Genomic DNA, 20,564 nt, shown 5'->3' with positions numbered 1-20,564 from the left:
GACACATGAAACTTGGTTTCAAAGGGAATTTAAAAAAAAATCATAGTGTTCAAGAAGCTTTAGAGATAAACGTGTCTAACTTTTGCTATCTAACCTCTAAGGTCTCCAGCAGTTTTATTGCAGTGTTCTTCCTTACCTGTCATAATTATACTTCTGCAGTCCTGCACGAGAGGAGTCAATTGGTGTGCTATTCATCCGTCTTGGGGTGCTGATCTTTGTGACTAAGGAAGCCTGAAAATGGGATGGAAGTGTAAGAAAGCCATAGCGGAAAAACTGTTTAATTTTTTTAAAGCATTTTCGTCTTGTAGGACCTTCAGGATGTTTTTACATTGCAACTCTTCTTTATGGGGAATCATCAAAAATTTGGCTCAAGTAAGAGTGTCACAATAGAGCAGTGACGAAGTTGACAAAATTAGCAGTAAATAAATTTCCAGGACCAGATGGTGAAACAGCATTCATAAAAGAAGCAATTACTTAGAGTGATATTCTTTAGCCTGGAAGAGAATGCCCTGAGGGAGAAGTTATGCTAGAAATCTGTGAAGTATGCCATGGCAGGAGCCATACAGTGAGTATTTGCCAGCCCTCATAAATGAAGAAGTAGGTGGCAACAATGAGATGAACACAGGTGGACTCAAACAAGAGGAGATACTTCTTTGTTATGCAGTAAGCTGTGAAAATTCTTGCTGCAAAACATAGATGCAAAAAGGTTGCATGTGGATAAAGCTTAGACAAATTTATGGAGATAAAACAGTTGTCCTGAAGTATTACAGACAAGAAGCCCACAACTACAAAACAGTGAGGTTAGAGTGATGTACTAGGTAGAGTTCCTCAATTCAAACTGAATTATATAAATAGAGGTCACAAGAAACCAAAACATAGTAAAATGTGGGGACTAGACAACATTCAGTCATAGTATATGTGATACACGCTCTTTCCAAATGCATTTAGATATTACTTGGTTTGTATCTCCTTATGTTGTTGTAGCATCGCTTTTTAGATGATTGTATCTATGAATCCTTGCTTGTGTTTTGTGATGTAAAACCTGATATTCACCTAAGAACATATTAAAACTTGAAAGCTTTCACTTAATTGTTAGGCAAATTAAAAGCCAATTTGAGAGTTGAAATACCTGCAAACTTCAGCTGTGAGCAGATTATTTGAGAAAATCTGACCTGTAGCTGCATTTTTATGCCCATTTTTTTAGAAGTCTTTTGGGGAAGAATTTTTTCAGACAAAGCTAAGTAGCAACTGTAGTTAGAAGGGACAAACTGCAAATATAGCTTTGATTGAAAATGTTGTTTTTCCAGCATCTGCTACCAATTCAAGCTAAAGTATATGTTTTGTGAATAGTCTACAGTGGTTTAGCACTTTTAGCACATTCTAATTATGCAGACTAATTATCTACACATCCAAAGTGCCAAATGAATAAAGAGCTAATATTTAATACAGCACCTTCCAGTAATTAGTTATGCAGAAAGGTGTTTAGTCCCTTTGTAATGAAGGAAAGTATTAAAAATAATAGGCCTATTTCCCTTTCATTTTGTTGCTGAAGAATATTACTGTTTGACTTTCTTTTGCATAAAAATAGTGCATTTTAGAGTGAGTACATTGAAAAAAGACATAGGTAAATATTAAATATTTTCTCCCAATAGTAATTTTCTCAAGCATTAGCTTGAATTTGTTTATAAAACTTCGAGTTTTATATCAACACTGAAGCTTTCATTTATGGAACCTTTAAATACTTTGAATTGTGAAAGGGTGGAAACATCTATATATGTGCAGCAATCTCAATTAAAAAAAAAGCAAGGTAAAATAAGGGTCATCGATGGTCATCTATGAATGGCAAAACCAAAAATTATTTTACACTATTCCTGCAGCTTATCATTTAGTCAGAAATATTTTACAGGAAGTATTAGTTCTATTATGGTCTGTCTTTTTCAGTTCTGCTGAAGACCTACGTTTCTGAACTCAGTGAAACCTCAATACAAAATGTAAATGGTCATTATTCGTAATTGCAATATGCTAAATGCTTATGCAGTCACTATTCAAAAGCTCTTTTGTCAGCTTTTTTCTGTAGTGTTTGTCTGCAAGTATGAGTTCCTATAGAAGCTTAGTTCTTTAGCCCTGCCAAGCAGTAATACAACAGAGCCTCTGTCACACTCTGTGTGTAGGCTTGGAGCTTTTACTTCCTCTCCTGATCTTTTGATTTGCAGATTTTAAAACTAGAGATCATTACTGTTCTCTGATTTCACTTCCTATAGTGTTAAATGGTCATAAAATGGCATGCAGCAAGCCAAGTAACTTTTGATTGGAACTGACAGAAGCTGTTTTGAATATATTTCACTCATGATATAAAATTTTAACATGATGGCAGAAGCTGTCCTTTCCCTTGGTAAGTGCTTCCAGCACTTAGCCTGAACATATTAAAAATATGTAGTATCTGCACCTTTTGAATTTTTATTTGTTTTTTTTTGTTTGTTTGTTTTTTTTTTACTTTTGAGTCTTGTTATGCCTTTGTGTCTTGGAAGCCACTCTAGTATTAGAAGTTATCTTGATTTGAAGCTACTCGTATGATTATGACCTTCAACTTTTTCTCTGAAATACATGAGCTCCCTTAGCCTGTTGCTGAAAGGAAGATCTTCAGGACCTCAAATCATACTTGTGACTTTTCTCAAACTTCTTTTCTTCGTGTTACCATTTTGATTTTTAAAGGGCAGATTATTTCCATGATGGCCTTCCCAGTGATGCATACAATTATGATTTTACCTACGATTCTTGTTATGTTTGCTAACTTTCGGCTAAGAGTAGATGTACTCTCTCTAAGATGAAATCTGGAGATCCGGTTTCGTAATGTGACTTCCTCCCTTTCCCCCCATCCTTTTTAAACCTGTAGTGCAGTCTAGCCAGCATGGTCTGTGTATTTTTTGTAACAAGTTATGTTTAGTCTTTAACTTAAAAGTCTCTTTAGGAATTGTGAAGAGGTTGTTTTGTTCTGTTTGTTTGTTTGTTTTTCTTTTGGATCTTTCTTGAAATGCATGCTATTTATAGCTATTAATATTATTATCCTGTAATGCAAAAGTTCCTATAATTCAAAAACTGTTCTTAGCTAGATTTAAAACAGGTGGAGTTTTTTTTTCAGAAACCAAGGGAAAAAAACCCTCTTAATTCTTTAAGAAAATTCCTAACTGCCAATACAGTACCAGTTTTTGCTTGTTGTCTTCCAGGAAAAGAATAAAAGCTCTTTGCTTCTCTTTCCTACTTGTTTGTTACTCTCCTTAAAACTTAGCTTAATTGTGAGAATGTTTTCATTGAGAGCCATCCCTTCTAGTGAGCATTAGATATTTTATACTTACAAAATTGCTTTATTTATCGCATTTACCATCTTTTCACTTTCTGGGAAGGAAGAACATTTTTTTCTTGAGCTAAGTAGAAGCAGATTTGACGCATAAACTTGGGGAACGCCCCACCTAGTGGATGATCACAAACTCATTTTCTCATTGCTCCAGTTCAGACAGGAGACTCAAGGTTACGTTGAAATACCTTATATATTAACTATGTTTACTGCTAGCTCAGGAAATTAATTAAATAGCTGGATTTTCTTTCTGGTTTTTCTTGTGGGGGTAGTGATGGAGGTATTTGGGAAGCTGGGAGGGGGGAAAGGTAAAAAGGGGATTTACATTAGAGAAAGTTTCAAGTTGGAAAAGTTGTTGAAGTTCCCAATAAATGTTTTAACATAAGAAATTAATTACAAGCTATAATGATTGAAATGGCCATCTTCAAAACTGGCTTTCCTGGGTATCAGAGGAAAGGAAACATCTCAATGGAACAATTTCCTGTGCAGGGAAAAAAAAAAATCTTTCTTTATTCAATATGAGACTGGCCTTTCCCTTGTACAAGAAAAGATGCAGTGAACTTCTTTAAAACAGGACAGCAAAATGGAGGGAGTGGAAGCCTGTCCGCTTGCATCTCAAAGACTTGTGCTTTTAAAGGCAGACTAGGGGATGTGAGTTATACCCCACAGTGAACAGAAATTATTAAATGGAAAAAGTGGGATGAGGTAATATGTTGCTCTGCCCTTCCTATTCCTGTGTCCTATAATGTCCAAATCCATCCTCATGTGGATGAAGAAAATTTGTCAAAAGGCAAATTTTTTGTTCCCTCAAAGTAAAGTTCCTCGTCTTTCTGTCCTGCTTTTGGAGTTGGTATTTGAATTGTATATCATGAGATTATATTCAAATATGCTTTCTTATTGTTCTGTATTATAAGAAATACTTTATTTCTTATAAATTTCTTACTGAGAGAAGACTAGATAAACTCTTGTTTTTTCTTATGTACTCTGTATTTGGAATAGACACTACATACCGCGAGGGTACTGAGGGAGCTGGTGGAGGAGCTTGCCAAGCCGCTCTCCATCATTTACCAGTAGTCCTGGTTAACTGGGGAGGTCCCGGGTGACTGGAGGCTTGCCAATGTGATGCCCATCTACAAGAAGGACCAGAAGGAGGATCCGGGGAACTACAGGCCAGTCAGCCTGACCTCGGTGCCGGGGAAGATCATGGAGCGGTTCGTTTTGAGGGCGCTCACAAGCCATGTCTGGGACAACCAGGGGATCAGGCCCAGCCAGCACGGGTTCATGGAAGGCAGGTCCTGCTTGACCAACCTGATCTCCTTCTATGACCAGGTGACCCGCCTGGTGGATGAGGGAAAGGCTGTGGATGTGGCCTACCTGGACTTCAGTAAAGCCTTTGACACTGTCTCCCGCAGCATTCTCCTAGAGAAGCTGGCGGCTCACGGCCTAGACAGGTGCACTCTTCGCTGGGTAAAAAACTGGCTGGACGGCCGAGCCCAGAGAGTTGTGGTGAACGGAGTTAAATCCAGTTGGCAGCCGGTCACGAGCGGTGTTCCCCAGGGCTCAGTACTGGGGCCGGTGCTGGTCAATATCTTTATCAATGATCTGGATGAGGGGATCGAGTGCTCCCTCAGTAAGTTTGCAGACGACACCAAGTTGGGCGGGAGTGTTGATCTGCTCGAGGGTAGGAAGGCTCTGCAGAGGAACCTGGACAGGCTGGATCGATGGGCTGATGCCAATTGTATGAGGTTGAACAAGGCCAAGTGCCGGGTCCTGCACTTCGGCCACAACAACCCCAGGCAACGCTACAGGCTTGGGGAAGAGTGGCTGGAAAGCTGCCCAGAGGAAAAGGACCTGGGGGTGCTGGTTGACAGCCGGCTGAACATGAGCCAGCAGTGTGCCCAGGTGGCCAAGAAGGCCAACAGCATCCTGGCCTGTATCAGAAATAGTGTGGCCAGCAGGAGTAGGGAGGTGATCGTGCCCCTGTACTCGGCACTGGTGAGGCCGCACCTCGAATACTGTGTTCAGTTTTGGGCCCCTCACTACAAGGAGGACATTGAGGTGCTGGAGCGTGTCCAGAGAAGGGCAACAAAGCTGGTGAAGGGCCTGGAGCACAAGTCTTATGAGGAGCGGCTGAGGGAACTGGGACTGTTTAGCCTGGAGAAGAGGAGGCTGAGGGAAGACCTCATCGCGCTCTACAACTACCTGAAAGGAGGTTGTAGTGAGGTGGGTGTTGGTCTCTTCTCCCAAGTAACTTGCGATAGGACGAGAGGAAATGGCCTCAAGTTGTGCCAAGGGACGTTTAGACTGGACATTAGGAAAAATTTCTTTACTGAAAGAGTGGTCAGGCCTTGGAACAGGCTGCCCAGGGAAGTGGTTGAGTCACCAACCCTGGAAGTATTTAACAGACGTGTAGATGAGGCGCTTAGGGACATGGTTTAGCGGGCATGGTGGTGTTAGGTTGACGGTTGGACTCGATGATCTTAGAGGTCTTTTCTAACCTTAATGATTCTATGATTCTGTAGATGAAATTAGACGCTGAGGAATCGCGTGCATCTCTTGGGAAAGGCTTAAACATACAGGTAATGTCCAAATGATAAAATAGCCTCGAAAGTGATGCCTGTAGACACATGCAAAGTACCACTTTCGAAAAATGAACAAAAAAAAGAGGAGGCAGGAACAAGAATCTATTCCATCCATATTCTAGTTCACTGAGTTTCCCTCAAGTATTCTGTTTGCTAAATGCCAAACAGGGAAAAAGAAATATGTCAAGTAAGTTGACAATTTGAGGTAAACTGTTTTTAATTCTTACTTCATGGCTACAGCCTGTCTCTTGATGTGAGTTGTTAAGGACATGCCAAGTGTTACAACCTGTTACAGCCTGTTTCTGGAGGCTGAGTCTTAGTTGCTTTTTCTCTCCCCTCCCCCCACCCTCTCCCCACCCCCCGAATGAATAAGTAAATTAATTTTTTTTTGCTGCTGCTGCCTGTGTTAACTTTAGCATTTCTATAAATAGAACACTATACTGAATAAATAGAAGCGCAAGATTTGCTGATAGAGTACAAATGTAATGTATTGCTTACTTTTGCCCCATGATGTAAAAGCACATAAGCAATATATTATCTTTAAAGTACCATCAGTGAAGGTTGGTCTAAAAGCAAATTTTCCTAATAAAGCAATTCTTCTACCCATTCCTGATGTTAGGAGTGGTATAGGGAGGCTGAAATTGGTTATTCTGTTCAGAAGTACCTTCTGAATTCAAAGGTGTCTCCATGCTATATGGTATTATTTCATCTGGTATTCTGACATTGCTTGGTCTGAGTAGTGTACACCCATAACTTGTACATTATGATTTTTTCCTCCAGTTCTTAGACGAGTGATTAATTTCTTTCTTTGTAAAGTCAATTTGTGGAACAGAGGTGATATAACTTGTTGCAGATCATATCAAATACATGGAATAACTTACTAATATCGAGTATATTAAACTACCATGGTACAAGGTTACATTTATACAAAAGGTTCTTTAAATAGAGCTGTATTATATTTTTAAGAGTTTGTCTTTGTTTCCTTGTTCTTTTTTAAATTTATGTTGAGTTTTCTGTTATACTGTCCATTGAGAAAGCAAAATGGCATAGCTCACTGAAACAGAGTATTTAATATGAAAGTAAAGGAATAAGTTCTACACTCTACACTTCCTCTTCACTGTTCAAAAGCCTATGAAACAGTCTGCAGAAAAAAAACTTAAAACCATCTTCATAAATTCTTGTATGTTGAGGAAGGAATTTTGGTTAAATTTCTTCCACAGATTGGAATACACTAAGGTATAAAACTAGATTTTTTTTTTTTCAGGCAGTTATTGGCCTTCAGTCTTGGGCAGGCTTAGAAAGGTGTTAATTTATACCTAGTTAGTTTTATATCAAGTTAACTTGTGCAGACTGTAAGACCATCATCCTGTAAACATTTATTAATAGGATTTGTACTGCCTTTGTGAAATAGCTCTATTAGTCCAGGGTGGAGTTCATTTTCTGCAGCTATGGGTGGAGGTAGTGGTAACTTCAGGAAGTATGAAGAAATAACTGTCTTCCCATCACCTTGTTAGTGGGTTATTTGCTCAGGCTTCATAGTTTCATATCCTTTTACCATTATAGCCTGGTTTATCCTACAAAAAAAAAAAATCGTGCCAGTCTGTGAACAGTGTAGTTCAGCAGGGCTACTGCCACTAAGTGGGTTATAGTAACCTAATGTGGTGAAGGGGCAGGGCGGGGGGGCGGAAGTAACCCTTACTCTTGGGATAGTTGAATGGCATTCATTCTTCTGCTAAATCAAAATAAAAATCATAACAATTCCTGTCTGAGTTCCTCTGAGATTCTCAAAAGAAAAACAAAAGTCTTCAGTTACGTCTTCTGCTTAATGTTGAAGTTGTATAATAGTGTAGAACTTGAGACTGAAATTACTGCTTTGCAAAAAAATTTTTTGATCTTTTCTTTTTGGATCAGATGACATATGGTTTGTTTTTGTGACCTTTGTCCTAATCTTGATGTGTCCCAAGGGTAAATTAAGACTTTAGATTCAGCAGTCAGCACTAGTTTATGCTTGCTTTGTTTGGGGGGGGGGGGGGCCATGGAGGAGAGTGAGGAGAAGCGGAACTGTCCAAGCTACACACTCAAACACACAGAGCTTCCTAATGAGGTAGTGTTGCACTCCCCTTCATGGAGGTGCCCTGCCTCACTAGAAAGTAAGTATATATGCATACCTGCAGAACAAGTCGCCTCCCCTTCATACAATTTAGAGACAATAATACACCTTAATGAGAAAATGGGGGGAGGGGCAGGGGGGCAGGGCAGAGGGAGGAAATTACTTTTGATCTTAGAGTCAGTCTTCTTTCTAGAGTGAAAAATAGTAAAGCATATAGCAAATGCATTAGTACAACGAGATTTAATGTACAAATCTGGTCATTCTTTTATTTATGTATGTATTTGTAAACCTGAGAGGGCAGTGTTCAGTACACTTGAATTCCTGGCTGAACTGCGTCGCCATTGAAATGTTTACACAAACTTGCACTTATAATCTTGGTTACAAATGTTACTGAATTGTGTTCTCTGAATGGAACATAAAAATAAAATACAAACCATCATGGATAAATTACCATTAATACTAAGGTAGATGTGAAAAAGTCTTTTTTTTTTTAAGAAGCACAAAACTTCTAAAATTAAGAGGTAGCTGGGTTGTATGGCAAATCTAATGCATTAGCACTAGGTTTAAGAAAGTTGTTGGCTCACCTCCATTTTTATTGGAGCTCATCACCAGGTTGTGGGCTTTAAGAGAAGCAGAGGTGGCAAACATGGAGTATTTCTTAAAATTCTTTCATAAGTGTCTCCAGAGACAAGTGACATTATGCTGTATTGTTTCGCTTGATTTCTTTATGGTTGATAGCACTTATAAAATACTGCTATATATAAAGTTTTTTGTCAAACTAATTTTTTTTCCCCTGCTAAAAGGAATGCCACTTCAATCTCCCAGCATGCTTCTAACTTAAATATTACTTGCACACACACAGGGGGGCTGAGTTTTATATTTAACCGTAGCCGATGAACAATTGTGATAGTGAGGAAGAAAAAAGATTCTAGCTGGACTCCACGGGGTTATTTCTTTTTGTTTGCAACAAACATATCCTCCAAAGCAGGACTGAAGCCAGGCTTGTTCCTCCTGTTTAAATTAAACCATCTTTCCAGTAAACTGTTACCTTCTAAGTTAAAAATGAAAACAATGTAAGCTGTATCCCTTGTGATCTCAGAGCTTTTTTGGCAGGAGAGAGAGAATTGGTAGCATGTTTAATGCCTTTTTTTTAAACCCCATGCAGGCACACATCTATTCTTTGGGTGCAACGTTGAAAGCAGCAATAGAATATATAGTAGAACCTGAGACAGAATCAGAATTTGGGCAAGATCTGCATACTCTACTGGAACAAATGCAAGAAGAGAATCCTGAAAATAGACCAGATATTGAGGTAAAACAGCCCTACATAATTTTCTGTTTTAAAAAAGTGACAAAAATAATTCTGTATGTGTGCTCATTAATAGAGAGGTGGTCTTTATATGTAATATGCTCAGATTTTGTAAGTAAGCTGAGGTTTTCCCACACTCAGCAGAAATTCTTCGTTCTTCCTGCTCTAATGGAGATACAACCTGAAAAGCAAATGTAAATGTTTTGTGGTGATTCAGTTTTTAAGAAGGTTGGGTGAATACACTTGTGAATCTAAATTTTCTTATTAACTGTTTCTTCTCGTTTAATATTTAGTTTACAGAGAGAGTGTCATTAGAAGTAAGAGCACAGGCATTATGCTGTGAAATTTGTATGATGCCTCAAATGATGTTTGGATTGCATTTAAGAAGGGGATGGAGGGAGCCATGTTCCAGGAAACCTCTGTTCCTTGGCATTCAGAGCATTACCACTAACTAGTTGTTCTGTAAATATATAAAATATAAATGTTTAGTAGTGGTATTTGATTAGATATCTTATTTTTTTTTTGTGTTTTATTCCACTTAGCCTCTTATTTTACCTTTAATTTTTAGAAAGAATTTGAAGATATATAGGATTATTCAAGGTGATGTTTTGAAAGAATTTACATTCTAAATGTTGGTTACCTAATACAGTGTTATTTGACATTGATGTGTGAAAGTTTAGCTTTAATGCGTTGTTTTGGCAGACTTTCAGACTGTAGCCAGAGGATAACAGTTGTCCAAATGTGACTTTTCTGGGATTCAGTTCTACTTCAGAATCTACTTTTCTGTTCTTTTTTTTCTTTTCCCTGAGCTGATAGTGTATCTTCTAAGTGGTATAGCACCTATAATGAATACTTTGCAGAAAGAGTGCTGCAACAGAAGAATGAATAGATTCATTTTTATAAAGCAAAGAATATTGGCTCCCTGGTTGAGCACTGCCCAGGCAGGAGACCATTCCTGACGTAGAACCGACTTGATCAACTCCTGTATTTCTATTCGCTTACTTTCAAGCATAGTCAGGAGATTGTATAGCACTCCCTATCATCTCCAATTGGTATATAGTCCCTGAAAGCTATTGCTGACTACTTACATCAGCCCAAAAATAGAGTGGGTCAAGGCTGGTCTAGGGTAATATATGAAGGTCGCTTTGTGACTATCTGTTCTCTTTTCCGTTCGTTTTCCACTGGGCCCTTTCTTGGGTGGAAAGGAGTGGGGGGAGCTATATGGAGGGAAAACCCATAGACTTTTCTAGGCTTTTCACTAGACTCCAGCACAGCTGGATACCTGTCTCACTTTTTCCTGTCCTTCCTCAGTCTGATATGTGAACCAACAGCCCCATTTTCTTCCTTCCACTCACAACAGTAAAAGAGCAGTTGAGCAGGTTAATGGGGAAGTATGAGCAGCTCCTCAGAGCTGTATGAGGTCTCATCAGTGTTTATCTAGGAACAGTTACTGAGGAAACAGCAGGATGCGTTTGGAGAGGCAGGTCTCTTCTACTTCCTGCCCATGGTGACAGGTTTTTAAATGTGTGAATGTCTGTAGTGAATTGTGTGTGAGACTGGTGCTAATGCCATCAAATGATGCTCAGGCTACAGATTAGAGATGTATAATACTGTTTCTTCTTGTGATCTGATAATGATTGCTTTCTCTAATTGGAATAGTGTTTTCTAGATATTTGTATTTTGCAGTTTTTAAAAGATGCATGATTTACTTTCAGTGTAATTTCAGTAATAAAAACATCATCATCCTGCCTATGTCACTCAATTCAAGGGAATCACTGGCTGTTTAAAAAATGATCCACACTCTAGCTTTTTACGTTTTCAGTATTTCAGTTATTCATAAAGGATAACATTTAAGATTATTAATTTTTATCAGTTGTTCTTAGTGTTCTAACTGTAGGCTAGAACTTGAACTGTATTAAATAATTTCATGATAGCCCAGAGTAAAAATAAGAAATTAATTCATCCACGTAGTAGAAACACACAGTATAATGAACAGTGCAACAAAGACCTCCAATATAGCATCATATAAATTCAGATGTACTGTGTGAGTTAACATTATTCACTTTAGTCAAAATTCATAAATCTATTCATTATTAAATAAGTATTTAACACTAATTTTCTCTAGAGCATTTTGTCATTATGTGAAGAAAAACTGAAGATTGCTTCATCAAGTAATATTTGTCGAAGCCTGTCTGCTGTTGGAAGAAGGGTTCTTTCAATTGAATCATTTGGTGCTTCTCAAGGTAACCTTAAAATGTACTTAATCTAGAATTTTAGGTTGCCTGAAATATCAAATTACTTTTAAAATATTATGTTTGTGTACTTTCCTGTTATAGCTTCCTTTCTAGATATCAAAAAGTCATTATTAAAGATTTGTGGATTGGGGGTGGGGAGTAGGGGGCGTGCAACTCTTAATGAACATAGTTATTATATTTAGTGTCCTTTATGATTAAAAGTGACTTGTCCAGAAATAATTAATTTATGTAACATACTGAAGATGTGTAACAGAGTGGCAGAAAAGCAATATAAAGATTTACTAGAAAAGATTAGAAGGTTTAAATACACATTTAATGTAAGCATCTGTTTTTTGCATCTAGATGTCTGTGATAACATGTGGAAGGGAAGAATATGTCAGAGAAGTTTGGGATCTAAATTATATTCAAATGAGAAAAACAACATAGCAGGTGATTCGTCTGCAGTGGAAGATGTGACAGCTACCTGTCATAAGGACTCTTCTGTAGTTACTATGGTGACTGGCAGAGAAAGTGGTTTAAAGGAAATGCAAATTGATCTGGATAGTGAGAAAACTCAACATTCTCAACTTGGAACTCAAGCTACAAAGAGCAAAGAAGAGGACAAACATGCAGTGTATACTGACAGTTTTGCTAGTGTTGCTTTGGATATAAAATCATGTGTTATTGACCTGGAGAGAGATGGCATTTTTAAGAAAGGTTCTTTGAGAAAAATTAAAACCTTTCCAAAGCTACCACTTGAACCTACAGATACAAATAACTTTTTTACTTCTGTAACCAACATTGGACCACTAGCTAGGAAAAATCACTTGCTAACACAAGAGTCACTACCTCTAGACAATAATAATGAGGTTGCTTTTTCAAAGGGAAATCTTAATTCATTTGCTATTAGTAGTTCACCAAAAATAGAACCAAAGAATCACCAGGTTAATGATCTTCATTTAGAAGCTCCGTGTGTATGCACACAGGTGTCTGGCATGAATCTAGAAGAACATATTTCATTTATTAATGGTAAAAAGATAGGGTTTGCTTCATCTGACCACAAAGAAGACTGTTCTGATGCTACCTCTGAAATGCCAAATACAGCTGGTATGCTAAAAGGCCCAAATCGATCAATTGCTGGAGCAAAAATGCTAGACAATTACATGGCGTTGGAAGACTCTTCTGAAACTTTTCAAGGGTCAAATGAAAATTCTTTACCACATTTCAACAAGATGGCTTCAGTGTTAATGGCAAAACCCAGTGGGAACAGATATGGATCAAACCTAATTAGGTCTCCAGAATTAAGCAACGGTGCAATGAGCGCAAACAATAATGAAGATAATCTTTGTGGAGGCAGAGGGTCAGAAATCAAAAGTAATGAGCAGGTAGTAAAAATAAAGTCTTCATTATATAGTTGCTGTAGTCACTTATGTGGAGATGAAATGACTTAAATACTGTGTGATTGCTTCCCCCCTGGCCCCCTTTAGCATCCTGGAAAATCGAATTTTGCTAGTCTGCACACTTTAAGAGTTAATATTGGAAACATGGTGATCCTTTTTTCCTCTTTAAAAGTAAAGTGCTACAGTGAAATTTTTGCTATTGCAAAATCAACTTTTATTTAATTTTTTTTTTACAAATGGAGTATTCTCGCTAGTGTGTTAGAACAGCATACTTAATAGTTGATTACATTTGTAAGAGAACATTACCAAAGCATATGTAGGTTTTTAACTCTTTACATTGCTGTCAATGCATAAAGTTCACTACCTTGCAGTGGGCCTCCCAGGTGCTTACGAAAATTGCAGAGTTCCTGACTGTAAACCTGACCTCATTGAAATCAATGGCAATATCCATCTGCTCTGGGAGGTGAAAAGACTCCACTTTTTTTTTTTTTAATCTTCATGTGCATTTAAGTCTTTGAAAATTGTACATATGCTGTATCTGTTCTGTGTTCTTAAATTACCGCCTCCATGTTTGTTATGTGTATTTCATGATAGAATTCAAATATGTGCACAATATGATGGATATGTTGTCTCAAGCATTTCATCTTTACAAATAGCCAAATAAGAAGAGGGAGAGCTGATATTGGTCTACTAGAATTTGTTAATAGATAGTGTAGTATGGTCTCTTCTCTGCTCAAATTACATATTTTCAGGGTGGACAAGTTTGGTCTCTGACTAGATGGTTTTCTCTTATGCCACACTCAAAGAGATGTAAACAACCCATGTGATAGGAGAGCTTCTGGCTAAAAATGCAGGATAGCCGATGTTTCTCCAGCCTTGCTGTGACTTGATAAAAATAAGCAGCACAAACTTCACACATTTCATTCCCAGAAATCATGCGTAGGTGAAGATGTTGGTTTTTTTCCTTACTTGTCTACTGACAACTTAGCCTTGTTCTCCTTGCCTAATAGCCAGTCTTCCAGCCATCCCATGCAGTGGCATCTAGGATTATTTTCAGTCTGCATCCATCCCTCTTTTCACCTTGCCCAAACACCTCCACTGGAGTAGTAACCTAGGACTGTCAAGTGTGTAAAGATCCTTTGGTTCATCATAGCTAAAAAAATTAATGCAACATTGAAGATTCTGTTCTAACTGCTTTTTTCCCTTTCCTGTCTCTTCTCCCCTCAGTAACGTGCACTTAGTAAATTCATAGCGCAGGAGGATAGTAAATATGGATGAATACAACATGGCATGGTTTTGCTGTCTGAGGGACTTACTCATTTGTGCATATAGAGTCCTTTATTTAGTTTAGGTTTTAAATTCTGCAGGTTCATTCTTCAGACTCTGGGAGAAGATCCATTTATTGTAGACACATCCTTCCTCCCCGCCCCCTTCCTGCTCTGGACTATGCAACCTTACATATTCAGAAGAGAGTGCAAAGTAACAATCAGATTTATAACCATTCCAGTCTTCTGCTTTTGTTATGTCATTTGTTACTCTGGATTTACATGAACCTGCTTCATTTAGTAGATGTGCTTGTATTTCTAACAAGGATCATAGCAATTTTAGTCACTGACTTCTTGTGAGAAGGCTTGTTAGTATAGAGAAATCTAGATATATCGTAGTATTCAAGCAACAGAAACAACTGTCTTTTATCTTATCTGCAAATGTCTTTTTTCTGAGTGGAGGGTTGTTTTTTTTTTTATGCTAAACTGTATAAACGTAGGAATTAATTTGCATGTTATTTGTCATGGAGAGAATGGCTAAGATAAGGCCATCAGACCACTATAAAACCACTGTAGCCGGTTTGTTGGGTTTTTGTGAGGTTTTTTTGTTTGGTTGGTTTGGGTGTTTTTTCTTTCCAAGAAATGAAGGTACCACACTTAAGTCGCTTGCCTTGAGGTGGAATTGGGCTCACTTAAGCCTCTGTGTTAACTAGAGAAGTGTGGTGAATAAGCTGCCATCACTTAAGAACATAAATTGAGTGTATTGATAGTGGTTCTTCTTTAAGGAGGAAAAAACCTGTTGAAATAAAACCTGTATTCTGTCCTGACTGGATTAGCAGGACAACAGTTTAAGTGTGGGTACATGAAGATACTTTCAAGAAAATAGTCTTCCACAGAATTATAGTTTCCCAAAATTCTTGCACGATTTAAAAGCTGTAACAAAAGTCCTGTTTGCTTTTCCTGCAACAGCACTTGAGATTGGCACACAGAAAAGTAAACCATTCTGCCATTCTTCTGAAATCCTCTTTTTCTTTAAATATTTCATCATCAATTTAAATCAAGTGTTCTTTCAGCCTGGACAGAATTTTGTTCTTCCAAATAGGTAGGCTATTAGTAGAAGTGAGATTATCCTGCTCCCACTGAATTCACAGGACAATCACATTAGAAAAGGTAACTATTATTCCAGTTGCCCTAATAAGCAGTGTCGTAATACATATGAGCTGAAATGAAGACAGCAGGGTGGTGGTTTTCTATGAAACCAGAGTTTTATAGCTGTGTTTTCAGTAGAAGAAAGGTTTGATAGACTCATGCTCTATATTCTTTTTTTAATAATCAATTCCAGCAAATGTTCAGGTTCTGCAACATAAAATATTATGCTCTTTAGAGCTTGTTAAAATCCTAAGTTGGTCTTAAAAAAAAAAGCAAAACCAAAACAAAAAAAAAAAAACAAAAACAACAACAAACAAACAAAACACCACCCAAACAAAACAAAGCAAAAAAAATCAAAAAAACTCAAACCAACCAAAAAACTCTTTGATTATTTAACTGCTGTAGGGAGAAAAAAGCATTTAAATATATCAACATCTGTGAGCAACACCTAGGTTTCTGAAATGGTTGTCTATTTCTTGAAATGCTGAGCTGCTAGCCTAGTAATTTGTTTGTTTTCTGAAGGATGGTCATTAATTTTCAGTAGTCATTGAACTGTGAGGCAGACTCTATTATAAGTTGTCTTAGAGAGGGGTTTGTTGGGGGGTTTTTTAATGTTTTCAGCTTCTTCTTCCTCTTCTGGAAAACAGATTTTATTCCTCAGGCTTCTGAAACAGCAGTTTCTGCTTCTGTCTTACCTCCTGACAATTGCAAAAATAAAGCTCTGCTGTGCTATCCCTACGTAAAAAAGTTACAACTGATGTCTCTGTACACTTTCAAGTTCCCTTGCATTTCTTTGTGCCAGAATTTTATCAAATACCTAGAAATGTTTGATTTTTTTTTTTTTTAAAGAAGCTAAAACTTGAGTCTGAGAGTTTGTTCATTTACTGCAAAGGCACATAAAGTGTGAAGCCCCAACTAATGTGATTTCTATCTTCTGGGCTAAATGGAAAACACCTCAGAAGACTTACAGTGCTGCTCTTTCACTAGTTTTCATAACAGATAAGCATGATTGCAGCAAATAGAGCTTTTAGAATAGTATCTCTAGCATTTCTTTAAATATTTCTTGTCCTGTAGAGAAAGTGCAATAGTAGTCCCATCCGGTTGAAGATCAACCTTGTCTACTCTGGAGAACAGACAGTTTTTCTTACCTGTCAATAATACTTCTCCAGTGGACAATATTTTTCTAATACCCCAACACTGCTTCTTAATGTTGTGTGCTTTACTGCTAGTAAGCATTACTAAAAATACTTGCTTGCTTTTGTCTGGCTACTGCAATGTATCTTGTGAGGGTTTTCCTAGTAATTTTTATAGTTTTGCATGCCATAAATAAATATTTTTCACTTCAAGTTTGAGTGGGGATCTTTTATTTCTCTAACCAATTTCATTCCAATCAGGTGTGTCTCATCTCTAATGCTTTTAAATGTTTCTCTGTGATTGAAATGCTATGGCCTTTACATGGGAAGGGTTAACAGGAACCTGGCATATACACATTTGTTTTCTGTTGGTCATTCATACCCAGTCAAGCATGAGAGAAGTGAATAGCCATGTAGCTAGAGAATGACACTTGAACACTGGGGAAATAACATGTGAAGGAAAGAAAAGTTGTCTATTCCCAAAATAGTACTTATTAAGAAAAGAATAATGAAAATCTTGCTTGCTTTGGCTGTTTAAAATATGCCAGCATTATGTTCATAAAATGTAGTACGTTGGCATAGTCTGAATGCTTTGAAAAGTTTGGTTTTACAATTCTGGTACCAACAATGAAATAAAACATCTGTTAAATAATCTTTGCAGCACTGAAGAAAAAACATCACTTTTTCAACAAGTGAGGTTTAAAATGCAATCTTTTTGGCATAAAACAAAATGTCACCAGTATGTAGCTGTAGGCAATAATCAGTCATGTGGCTTTTTCGTATTTTCTGTCAAAATTTCTGTGCTGTGAAAAACATTTTCTTATTTTAAAAACTGGGTTATATAATTTCTGTTATGAAAAGGTCTGGTTTAGAACATGGAGAAAAAATTTCAGGAAACGGCACTGGATTATAATTTTGTTTGCTCTTTGGTGCAATTTCACGGGTGATAATATATTAATAAATGTTTTATATCAGTGTTGTTAATGCTTTAAATGAAGTGGACTTGAGACCTTATGGATGCTGAACAGTTGTCTTGAGCTTGCTTTGCTAAAATATCTGAATAGATAGTTAAGAAATAACGCATGCTACAGAAGGTTTGACTAAAAATTTTAATCATATGTTTTCCAGCACTTCAGATTTTTTTTTTTTTTTGGTGGTTGAGTGGGGTTTTTTTGAAGATGTAGGAAATAGTAACAGCCATGAATCAGAGACTTACATGTTAAAAAACAAAACAAACCAGATGAGACAGATACCTAAATAAGGGATTTTTACACTTAAATGTTTACCAAAACATAAACAGGTTCAGTGGAAGTCGAATGTGCATTGCATTAAATACCTGCTTTGAGGCTTAAATAAAAAGTGCCTTATAATGTTAGGTTGAGAAGTGTATTGTTTTTCCTTTGGAAACTATTTTAACCAGACTGCATGTGTTTTTCATCACAGATATAAATGTGTGATGAAACTTGCCTTATAATGTACCTTCACTATATCAGATAACTTTTACAAGATGTTAGAAGGACAAGTCCCCAGCAGGTCTGAACCCTCAGTCTTCAGATTAAGTCTTCCAGAATTCTCTTTTTCTGGTATAGGAAGGTCAGCATTTGGAATAATTAGGACACTAGAAGAATGACCTTCTCGGGTATTTTTTTTTTTCAGGAATAAAAATAATCTTTTGATATGGTCAAGATGGGGAGAGACTTGAATTATTGTAAGAGACAATAGCAATGCAGTCAGTATCACAGGAGAACAACTAGCATATGAATACAAGCTAGCAATATTAATATTTGAAGTTTAATCTTTCTTTAGGATGCTTGCCAGAGAGAAACAATGAGGGTATACATTTAAATAAAGTTAACCAATCAGTAACCAGACTGCATCCTTTTTTTTTCCTGACTCAGGTTAATTTGGCTATCCTGTGGATGGCAGTGATTCTCACTTCTGCTAAGATTTGCTTTTCCTACATCCTTTTTTCTTCTGAAACAGAATTTCAGTCTCTGGTGCCTTTTCATCCTCTATTTTGTTTCTATAATTGACACTTTCTCCTTTCTTATAAACTTTTGCTGCTGCTCTTAGGGTTTATTCCTATTTTCCTGCTGTGCTTAAATCTCTTTCTGTCATCTCTTTCTTCCTCTAGAGAGCTTGGATATCCCCGAAGTGATGAGAAATACTTTTCAGCTTTCTGCTGTACAACTAACTTCAGCCTCCAGTTTAGTGAGAGATTCTTCTTCCCCTTGCTAGCCATTCATCACCTTCTCCTGAAGTGAGAGTGATTTGTATATGCGATAGAGGAAGTCCGTCTTTCTCTGCTGCAGCTTTTAGAGCCTCTAGGGACATAAACTTCAAGAGGAGGGATTCTCTTACAGAGAAACATGTGGCAGTGGTGTGTACTTATTACAAAAATATTCCCAAAACCTTCTTAATGTTCCAGTCTGTGGAATTTCTCTTTTGATTTCTCTCCATTCGTGTCAGCTGTGCAGGGTGAATTTGAAGATTTGGCTGCTTCTTTCATTGTAAAGTGCCTGTGAGCAAAAAACATCATGTGAGAACCAGGATGCTATGGAGGGGGGAATGCGGCATTGATCAGGGATAGTAATCAGCCGACAGTATGAAGCTCTATTTTGCATGTTCTCTAGACTAATTCATTCTTTTGACTATCTGACCTCTTCCTTCCTGCTGTGTAACTGAAGTTTTTTTATCAGACAGTTCAAGAGCTTACTTTTCTAGATATAATGAAGGAACACATTGATGTAAGAATTTTGCACTCCAGGATACTAGTGATAGCAAAATTTGAGAATGAAGCTTAACCTTATTACCTGGCTTCAAATCTGTCTATGCTGAAGTTACTAATTTTTGTGATGTGCCACAATGGAGGATAAGAGAATAAAAGCACCAAATTCATTTTTATGTGTGTTGGAGATAGGCAGAATATAAAACATTTTAAGTAAATCAAAAGGTGTGTTTGCTGGCACATTTTGTTAAAAATTTATAGTTTATCTGGTTCACCTTCAAGGAATATTTAAACAGTACGAGCCCAAAGTATTATGTTCCTTGAGAAGGTCTTCTGGTAAAAATTAATTATCAACAAAGTTTCAGCTACAGAAATTAATGTGGTTCTTTTTCTTCTCCCCATAGATCACAGGGAAGCTGTTTCTTTTCGTTGATCTTGATGAAAGTTAACGCAGTAGTCTGTTCATTAAATACTTCATGATAAAATCCAAATAGTGCCTCACTGAAGGGTGTTTCATAGTCAGGATCATGAAAAATTGACTGCAGTAAATGACAGTGCAGAGACTGATTTGCCAAACGTAATGATGTACTACCATTGTGTGTGTGTGAGACCTTTAGTCTATTTCGATTTTACAAACATTGATTGGGATATAAAGGTGTCTGTAAAAAAAAAAAACTGAAGATTTCAGAGGTTTTAATTTTTGTTTGTCTCCTGTGCTCCAGTTTTGTTTTGGGTTTTTTCCAGAGTTAATCCTGAATTGCTTCTGGTAGTTCTTTTCCCAACATAGCCTAAAGTTGACATTTAGAGATACTTTACTATCTTAGGGCTGCATATGCAACAGAAAATGTGCTGTGTTGTTCTTTAAAATAGTTGGATGGGTCTGAGGTTTCTACCTACAATTTTTTACTGTTCCTTTGGTAGATGAATGGAGATCATAAAGTCCAGCTGATGTCAAGAGCCACTGGTAGTGATAAGCTCTTCTATTAGCACAGCTTGATCGGGAAGGTGTCTGTGCAGTACTATCAATGTCAAGTTCTTATATTCACCCAAAAAAAAAAAATCGCAAAACGTAAAACATGGATTCTCTGAAGAACAGTAAGTTTCCATGGAGCAGTATCTTTGTCACATTAAGGTATTATGCCAGGTATCAAAAGCTAAATTGATAGCCAGAAAAACAAATGGTGTTACTACAAATTGAGCAACCAGTAATTAAAAACAGAGCAACGTGCTTGGACTTCAAATAAACCTGTCATTAATTCTGTCAATATTGTTAATGTCTATCACAGAAGAACACGAAATGTT

The 20,564-nt window shown here is 37.2% G+C and overlaps 1 protein-coding gene across 1 annotated transcript in view; it reads left to right on the top strand.

Annotated features, from left to right (window-relative positions):
• The window catches only part of KNDC1 (kinase non-catalytic C-lobe domain containing 1), a 67,808-nt gene that overhangs the window by 17,925 nt on the left and 29,319 nt on the right, over nucleotides 1-20,564 (top strand). Inside the window, exons 4-6 of the mRNA XM_075154772.1 lie at nucleotides 9,210-9,356; nucleotides 11,479-11,596; nucleotides 11,951-12,972. Coding sequence (XP_075010873.1) covers nucleotides 9,210-9,356; nucleotides 11,479-11,596; nucleotides 11,951-12,972 — 1,287 coding nt within the window. The remainder of the gene's footprint in view (nucleotides 1-9,209; nucleotides 9,357-11,478; nucleotides 11,597-11,950; nucleotides 12,973-20,564) is intronic.

The sequence above is a fragment of the Calonectris borealis genome, chromosome 7 (genome assembly GCF_964195595.1).
Source record: "Calonectris borealis chromosome 7, bCalBor7.hap1.2, whole genome shotgun sequence".
In the NCBI taxonomy this organism is placed as follows: Eukaryota; Metazoa; Chordata; class Aves; order Procellariiformes; family Procellariidae; genus Calonectris; species Calonectris borealis.
Note: the sequence above shows the minus strand (reverse complement) of the source record. Positions and strands in the feature narration are given on the sequence as shown.